The sequence below is a fragment of the Pteropus vampyrus genome, unplaced genomic scaffold (assembly GCF_000151845.1).
Source record: "Pteropus vampyrus isolate Shadow unplaced genomic scaffold, Pvam_2.0 Scaffold297, whole genome shotgun sequence".
NCBI classification, from domain to species: domain Eukaryota; kingdom Metazoa; phylum Chordata; class Mammalia; order Chiroptera; family Pteropodidae; genus Pteropus; species Pteropus vampyrus.
Genome location: NW_011889078.1, coordinates 1476518 through 1486350, shown reverse-complemented (window position 1 = coordinate 1486350; position 9833 = coordinate 1476518). Strand labels below are relative to the sequence as shown.

Below are 9833 nucleotides of genomic sequence, written 5' to 3'. Positions count from 1 at the left end.
TGTAAAGGCAACATGGAAAACCATGCGCAGGTGATTTTACAATCAAAATGCATTCAAGTAGGAAATTTATGAACCAATCAAGTAACAGTTGTATATTACATTTTCAAACTTTCACTAGCTTCAGTAATATATCAGTCATTAATATTTCAACATTAATTCAGAGAGTTTTCTTTCCCAAAGTACTTCTGATTTGTCAAACAAACATAACAGGAGACAGAATGTACAGTGTTAAAAATTTATTTCTGAAATACTTTATTTTAATCAGTACACATTATATTAAGTATAGAATTTCCTTAAAAATTAACAAATAACTAAGTTTTACTGACGGGACATTGATACAGAGAAACATCTGGCTCTTTTGACTTTTCTTTTTACATTTATCTAAGTTCCAATAAATTCTCAGGTTAAGGTTCTTCTGTGTTATTTCTGTCCAAGTTGTGACAGCTAAAACAATACAAAATTATAAATGTAAATTAACCACAAAAGAAACATATGCATTCAAACACATTTGTAAACACCTTAAAAAATGCACACTTTCATCATGGTAGAATTTAGGCTTCCTCTTTTATTCACTGCATTTCTAGAATAAAATTTCCCTCATGTTCACCACTAACTCAAATGTTCAAGATTTGAAGTTATTTTTAAATTGAATAGCAAACACTATCATGGCAAAAAATGGATAAAACATTATAGGTATAAATTCAACTAAAACAAAAAACCCTGAGAATGAAGAAAGTAATATTAACTCAGTATGAAAATGTAAAAAAAAAAAACATGGGGACTTCACTGCTGACAATTCACTTCTCCAGATATTTATATTTCTAAAAGGTCATTAAAAGGAATAACTTTTCAATTTTGAAGGCTGGGTAAACTGTTGGACCAGTTCTCCAGAAATAGCAATTATAAACTTTAAACAACATACAAAACCACGAAGGTGATGGAGAGCAACTGAAAGCAGGTGGGCTCTGGAAGACAGTCAACATTTGGAAGGAGAGAACAGCACAGGCTGAGTTCCCTGGTCTTAGCCTGAAGGAAAGCCATAGTGCTATATTGGCGGCTAAAACTCTGAAAGTCTGCAGTCTTTCTGGCCTTAAGTACCAGCAGAGTGAGGGGGAAATCCTGGAAAGGAGAAAGCCAGAGCAAGAGACTCCTAAACTCTGTGTATAGACTTTTTCTAAATCTACAGTGAAATCCTGAGCCTCCTGTGAACTAAAGAGCTTAAATGAGATCTGAGCTATTGTCTAAGACACAGAGTTTGAAAATGAGTCTAACCAAGTTAACTGCTTGCTAAAACCACATATGAACAGTCTTCAGAGGAAACAGAATTCTCTAAAACAACAGTCACAATAATGGTACCGTCTAAAATTAGTCAATATATGAATAAGAAAATGTGACTGATTCTCTAAGGAGAAAAACACTGGTGACTGACAGTGAGATGATCCATGTGTTATAACAGACAAGGTTTTATATGCAGCTGTCACAACTATCCTCTATGAAATAATGGAAAATATGCTTGCAATGAAAATAAATCTAAGTAGAAATACCAACTGTATTAAAAAAACAAAATGAATATTTCATAACTGGTAAATATGCAAACAGGAAAATGGGGATAACAGTTTAAAGACTTAGTGAATATACGGACAGAGCAACTTAAAATTGTACACTTTAATGAACAGAATCCTCAGAGATCTGTGGGACAATATAAACAATTGAACATATATGTAAATGGAGTCCCAAAAGGAGAAGACAGAAAATTGGGCATAAAAATACATAAAAACAATAACTGAAAATAAACTTGTACCTTCTGAAAATGCAGTGATCCCCAAATGAGATAAATACATAGAAAGTCACATAAGACAAACTGCTGAAAACCAAAGGTAATGACAAAATCTTGAGAGCAGTCAGAGAAATTACATATAAAATCACATCTGAATGACTGCTGACTTCCTATCAGAAATGGAGGCAGAAGATTACAGAATAATCTTTAGAATGTTGAAAAACTGTCAATTCAGAATTCTTTATCCAGTAAAAATATCATTTAAAAATATCATTTAAGAACAAAGGTGAAACTTCATATAAAATTAAGAGACCTCGTTGCTAACATACCTGAGCTATACTGAGTGCTAAAAAAGGTTTTTCAGTCAACAGATAATTAGAATCTACTCTAAGGAGGGATGAAGAGTACTAGAAACCATTATCTGTAAATGCAAAAGATTTATTTCAAATACGAATAACTTTCTACTGTCTTAGGTTAATGATGTATGTAAATGTAAAATATATGACAATTACAGTGTAAGTGCTGAAGGAATAGGTCTATAAGGTTGCATGGTTCCTGCATTTATTTCAAGTGGCACACATTAATTCTAGTCAGTGAACAGTTAAACAAATATATATATTGTGATCTCTACAGCAATCACTAAATTAATAATGCAGAGATATAGCTAAAAAAATCTGTGAGTGAATTAAAATGGAATTCTAAAAAGTGTTCAAATAATAACAGTAAGGCAGGAAAGGAGAAATGCCAAACTAACAGCAAATAGTACAATGGCAGACCTAAATCCAATCATACCAATAATTACGTTAGATGTTAACAGGCTAACAGACTCCGATTAAAAGGCAGTGTCAAAATGGTTTAAAAAAATACTAAAAGATCCAAATATATACTACCTACAAGATATAACTTTTCCATTTACTTTTAGCTTGTCTATGAATTTTATTTAAAGTATATAACAGCAAACTGTAAGCATAAGGCTAGAGTAGCTATATTAATATTAGATATGTAGAGGAATACTGCACAACAACAAAAGGATTCTTTCAGAGGGAGATAAAACAATCATAAATCTGTATGCACCTAGGGTCAGAGCTTAAGAGAAAGAAACAATTCTACAATCATGGTTGGAGATTTTAATACCATTTTTTCAGTACCTGATTGACCAAACTGATATTTATAGAACCCTTCCTCAACTTCTGCATAATGCACATTCTTTATCATATGGAGTGCTTAGCAAACCAAACCAAATGATGGGCCATAAAAGGAAATTAAATTTTGAAACAATGAAATCATGTGGAGAATATTCCCTGATCACAGGGAATTAAATTAGAAATCAGTAAAATAAGATAACTAGAAAATCTGCAAATAGTTGAAAACAGCAATAGATCTCTAAATTATACATGGGTTAATGAATAAACTACCAGGTAAATTAAAAATATTTCAAACGATTACGAAAATATAACATTTGTAGAATGCAACTAAAGCAGTGTTTAGTAAGAGTTTTAATTGTATAGCTTTCAATGCTTATTTTAGAAAAGCTATAAATTTATTGCTTTAATATTCCCACTACATAAGCTAGCAAAAGAAAAAGTAAACCTATAGTACTCAAAACAAAGGAAATAAATAGTAGAAACCAATGAATAGAAAACAAACAATAGAGAAAGCATAAACAACATCTGGTCCATTAAAAAAAGATTAACAAAATTGAGAATTCTGTAGTTAACCAAGAAAAAGATTCCATCATGCAAATAGTCTAGGGTAAGCAAAACTAATATACAGTAGAAGGATACTGAGATACTGTTTTGGGGCAAGGACTGACTGGGAAAGGCCATAAAGGAACTTTGTTAGGTGCTGGTTCTATACCTTGTTAGGTGTTTGGGTTACTCAGGTGAACACATCTGACAAAACTGAGGAATGTACACTTAAGATCTGTGTATTTCACTGTTGTAAATTTTACCTCTAAAAGATGAAAATCTAAACAATGAACTCTAAGTAATGGTACTGACATTAAAGTATTAAAGGAGAAGTGTACTGATATCTACAATTTACTTTAAAGTTAAAGTATTAAGTTGGAGTGATGAAAAGAATGAATAGATAAATGGGTATCTTAAAATGTTAATGGGGAACATACATGTGTTTACTGCAAATTCTCTAACTTTTCTATATATTTGAAAGTCTCATAATACCACTGGGCCACTACATTGAGGTTAAAAATACCCGAACCACATAATGGGGGTAAAAAAAAGTTGTGCTGGAAAATGATACCAGGAATAGTCGCTAAAAATGAGTACGGGGTACAGTTAAAATTTTTGTGGCAACTAAGGCAAAGGTGAATGAACATTATTGGTCAACCTGCTGAGCATCCCAGGTAGTTCAAACCTTTTTAAAAGAGCTCCAGTTAATATAATAATTGAGGACATTGGGAGAAACAATACTAAAAAAATGTATTGACTCTGTATGCCTCAGCGACTGCTGTTGTTAACTTTTAAGGTGAATGTAAATTCGATCGCATTGGCTGAGCACGTTTGGCAGTAACCGCCTAAGAAAGTTACTTGATTTCTCAGCCCGATTTGTGACATGCTTGGCAAAGTCAGAAATGTGGACAGTGTGTGAAGCAGTGCTGAACTGAATTCTGAGTAGACGACTCCAATTTTATATTTTCTGAACTTATCTTTTCATAGATTTGGGATACTGGAAATACTGTTACTTATCAGTTTCTTTATAGTTGTCCATGGCAAACCTTTACATTCTTATAGCCTATGGTTTCAGCTGAATTATATTCAGGTGAATATAAAGATTCTCTTGCTCTCTTTTGAAAAGTATAGAAACTAAAAAGGTCCACTTTACCTGTTTTATGAACTGTGTAGCGTTAAAAAGTTCACTGCAGCCATATAAAATGTGTTTGCCTTGTTTCCCCTGTAAAAATCAGAGAAAGAACTCAGATACAAGTAACAGGTCATATTTTCAATATCCTTAAGACTTCTTGTTATTCTTAAAGGTTTTTTATTTTGGGGGTGGTGGTGATAAGGATTTTATGGTACACCTATCTTAAAATTGCATGGAATAAAGTGGTGAAGTGGCATATTTAAAAACATACATATTATAATACACTGCTGGTGCTTTTATACTGAAAATATAAGAAATTTGATGACTGCCATTTTTTACAGAATCAACAATTATCTATAAAATCTTAGGCCAACATTCTTGCAACATAAGATTGTACTACCTGAAGAAAACATTCTTAGAGTTTTGTTATCCAGTATTGTTCAAAGAGGGTATTTTATATCTCTCTGATCACATAGCCAAAATCACGACCAGGCTCAATAGCAGAAACAAAAAAACATGACATAAACCAGGTACAAACCGTAAATCTTTACGTTTTCTACTCAACAATGCTGACAAGCTAGTGCAAGTTGCCCCGTAGCCTATCTTGGACACTAGCACAGGACAAAATTAATCACCAGTTAGTACATTTCATTCAGGGTTGGACAAATTTCTTCATCCATTCATCCACTGATGGGCAATTAGGTTGTTTCCATATCTTGGCTACTGTAATCAATGCTGCAAAGAACATGGGAATGTGTATGTCTTTTCAAGTTAGTGTTTTAATTTTCTTCAAATAAATACACAGACGTGGAATTACTGGTTCATCTAGTTCTAATTTTTTGCAGAACCTCCATACTGTTTTCCATAGTGGTGGTACCAATTTATACTCCCATCAACAGTGTATAAGAGTTCTTTCCTCCACATCCTTGCTAACACTTGTTATTTGTCTTTTTGGTAACGACCATTCTAACAGGTGTGAGGTGACATCTCATTGTGGTTTTGATATGCATTTCCCTGATGATTAATTATGTTGAGCATCCTTTCGTGTTAGCCATCTGTATGTCTTCTTTGGAAAAATGTCTATTCAGATCTTCTGCCAACTTTTTAACTGGATTTTTTTTTTGCATATAGCCATATGTAAAAGAATGAATCTTACATCATATCATATACAAATATTCAAAATGGATCAAGAATTTAAATGTAAGAGCAAAAACTATAAAATCATTAGAAGAAACATAGGAAAATATCTTTATGACCGTGGATTTGGAAAAAAATTCTTAGATAAGTTAGATTTCAGAAAAATAAAACAATGTTGGTATTTTAAAGGACGCCATTTAGACAACTCACAGAATGAGAGAAATTACTTGCAAACCATGGATCTGATAAGTGTTCTGTAAATAACAGTTGCAACTCAATAAAAAGGTAAAATAACCAAAAAAATGAGCAAAGAATCTGAATAAACATTTCTCCAAAGAAGATATACTAAGGTCAATAAGAACATGAAAAGATGCTTGCCATCTAAGTCATTAGGGAAATGCAAATCAAAACCACAATGAGACACCACTTCATACCCACTAGGATAGCCAGAATCAAAAAGTCAGATAATAAGTGTTATGATGACGTGGAGAAATCAGAATCGTCATACATTGCTGGTAGAAATGTAAAATGGTGCAGTCATTTTACAAAACAGTCTGACAGTTCCACACAGGTTAAATAAACAATTATGATGATCTAGCAATTCCATTCATAGGTATATATTCCTAAGAGAAATGAAAATGTTTGCACAGAATTTACCTATGGTTCCAGGTGGTCAGGAACAGGTTTTACATAGAATAGACACTCATTTTGGATAGGAATTTGTACACCTGGTGACTGACTGAAGCAAATACCTTTAACACTATTAGAGGACACAGCAGATTCTTGCTAAATCTGATGGTCTTCTAAACCAGGGGCCACATTCTGGGTAAAAATTAATGATAAATGAAAAGGAGAAGTCTTGACTCTATGAAAGGGAGCCACTAAGTGAATAATATGAAAAGGGAATGCTAACATGATCTTGGTAACTTGTAAGAGGCTGAGCAAGAGAATAATACTCTTAGCTATATTTACAGATGCCCTCATATTTGCAGCCTTTGTTTGAAACTGGAGGGCCAAGATAAGTCCCAGGAGGTGTAAGACAATTTATTCTGCAGTTACTCATGTGAGATATCTAGACGATGCTAATAATATCTAAGTGATAAACACTTAGAATAATTCCAATGGTTTTCTTTTACAGGTTTTATATATCCTAAAGGATCCCTTTTGGGAGGCAAAATTAGGATACTGTTGCCGCCCAAAAGCATACAAAAGAATTTGCTCAACAAGAGTCAAAGACCTCTGTGTAACTATTAATGTAAGTGGTGATTTGTTAGATGCCAGATTACAGGGACATTAAAATATCTGCAGCAGGACCGACTGGTCATAGTGTACAGTGGAATGTTTGGTAAATTACAGTGTTTCTTTAAACTTATTATACCTGTACTTCAGTCACTACACTACAAAAATGATTAATATACTTTTCTGTTCTATAAATATAAAAAAAGATGTAGAAAGAAGAATGCTGACAAGTGTAACTAAGGTTAACAAAGGAGGGCGTGTGGACAGGATTAATTTCAGCCGGTCTGTGGCAACCTCTGGGAACTAGTCATGTTGACCCTCGGTCAAACCTGGATGAAACAGACCAACTGGTGATTAATATAGTCCTGTGCAAGGGTCATGGATAGACCAGGCGACAACCTGCACTAGCTTGTCAGCATTGTTACAAAAATTGTACAGATTGACGTTTGTACCAGGTTTCTGTTATGTTCTCTTGGATTCTGCCTTTGAACCTGGACATACAGCCTGGTTCTGGCTATGTGACCAGAGAGGGCTATAAAAGACCCCTCCTTATATAAGACGGATATTTCTCTAAGACCAAAGTATCTTGCATAGATCTAGGTGGTTTACATTCTGAAGATGAAGCATGTCCTGTGCAACTGAGATCGGATCCCGGGAGTTGTGCCTGGTAGTTCGAAGCTACGTGGCATCTGCCTAGGTTTGTTTTTTCCTTCTTGCTGTATCCAAACCTCTACTTTTATTAAAGCCTCACATAATATAGAATGTAAGGAATGATCATTATTTAATGTTAAGTGAATAAATGAAGATTACGAAGTATCATTTTAACAATCACTAATTCTGGTGCCCCTGCATTTTAAACGGTGTTTTTGTTCTTCAAGTTACACTCTTTCCTTCATACCCTTCTGCTTAGTTGTCTGTTACCCTCTGCTGCTGTCAGCTTTGAATAGTACTGCACTGCTAATTTGCTATACCTCTAAAGCTCTTGTTTTGCTGAAAAAGCAGACATTCTAAATTTGTTAGAAGTATGTTGCTGATTTAGTCAACAGGGTGGGAGAGAAGTGCTTATTACTCAGGTAAATGTGTTTGGTAAACCATTTAACCGAGGGAGACTCTTTTGGAAGAGGAGCTTACTTGAGGTTTCTAAACATTTAAAGTCGATTTAGGGTAAATAGCTGCAAAGTACATCAATAAGATACATTATTTCCCAGATCAAGTACAATTTTAGGCCAGAAGTGAATGTGACAGGAATAAAAAAACAATGAACATGAACATACGGGCATTTTCCCCGTAAGCAGAATTTTTAAACTACCTCTAGAATAATGGTTACGTAAGAACCAGGAGAGTCTAGTATTTTAAAGACAAAACAACAGAAACAACAAATGGTAAAATAAAAAGGACAGCATGTACCTTTATGTAGTCAACAAGATTTTGATATTCAATGTAGTTGCCTCCTCCCACCACAAAAACAATTGCCTAAATACAAACAGACAAAATAGGTAAGTTAAAATAAATAGCTGAAACTGTTTTAACTTGCAAGCATCATGGTTTTTAGGCTGGAGCATACTCCACAACTTAGGATATGACCTTTTGCTAGCTAGTTTTTTTTACCTAAGTGAAATTGCTACTTTAATTATAAAGAAATATGTTTCTAAAAAGTCTATAATTTATAAGTGTCTACTGTCTATTGAGTAATGCCTAATGTCTATTACTCAGGTAAATGTGTATGGTAAATCACTTAGTGGTAAATGAGGTAGAGATTTTTCAGCAACCATTTAGAGGAAAATAAACCTCATTATTCACATAAATAATTGCAAATAAATCCAAAGGGCTTTCTCCAAAAGGCATTTTTGAATTTGAAGTTATTTACTGTAGGCAGAAAAAAAAAAACCCCAGAAAACTAGCATTTATATAATTTCCAATATGTTCTTTACTGTATTCTTATTGTGAAACTCCTTTGTATTGCAAATGAAAATAGTCATATCTTCACAAAAGTATGGAATCCAATTTTAGAAGTTTTACACACAGAAAACTTTCACTGCAATTTTAGACTTCTTTTTCTGTGAATTACTTAATTTTATGTCAGTTATTTTAAGCTTCAGCAATTCTGAGTACAAGCAGCTTTATAAATCAAAAAAATATAGTTGATAAGAATTATTTTTAAAACAAAGATTGCCACAAAGAAATCATAACAAAGCCATGTTTAGGACAAAGATATTCTTGACTACTTGGTCACCTTTTCATCTTTTTCAGGAGCGGAGAATTTTTATATGACACTTACCTCTTGGAACGGATTTTTGTTCCTTGGAACTGAGCTGTAACAAAGAAAAACCATACTGAAAATTTCACCAAGGCTTCTCTGGTGGATAAAATAGGCATGGGAAAAGCACACACACGCTATTAGATATATATGTAATATTCTTCCTCCTTCACTTTCTTGGATGGTGGGTACTTTAGTTTTGTGTAGCCAGCTAATGAACTGGGATGAAGCGGAAGAAGACAGAAGAGGTACATGTCTAAAAGGAAATGAGACAATCTGTTGACTTTAAAATAAAATTCTAAGAGAAGACTGAGAGGGAGAAGGAAAGTCTGAGCAGCAGGCTATAAGGAGTGAAAATTGGGGCAGAAGGTGAGTTGATAAAAGTATATATTTTAGTGGTGAATGATGTAAAATTTTCATCATACTCGATATTATAGCTTTTGAGTATCTACACAAAAAACTGAACACATGTATGAGAAGGATAACCACAATTTAGGAAAAAAAGGGGATGAAAGGAGGGACCTGCATTTTGCTGTAGCTTATTTCTTTATATATATTACATATATAAATCACACATTTATTTATATCTTTATATTTTAAAAA

At 33.5% G+C, this 9833-nt stretch overlaps 1 protein-coding gene across 1 annotated transcript in view; it reads right to left on the bottom strand.

Annotated features, from left to right (window-relative positions):
- Window positions 1-221: 221 nt before the first annotated feature.
- The window catches only part of SCFD1 (sec1 family domain containing 1), an 88597-nt gene continuing 78985 nt past the window's right edge, over window positions 222-9833 (bottom strand). Inside the window, exons 19-22 of the mRNA XM_023521159.1 lie at window positions 9252-9509; window positions 8381-8446; window positions 4619-4687; window positions 222-444 (exon numbers count right to left, since the gene is read on the bottom strand). Coding sequence (XP_023376927.1) covers window positions 421-444; window positions 4619-4687; window positions 8381-8446; window positions 9252-9509 — 417 coding nt within the window. The 3' untranslated portion in view covers window positions 222-420. The remainder of the gene's footprint in view (window positions 445-4618; window positions 4688-8380; window positions 8447-9251; window positions 9510-9833) is intronic.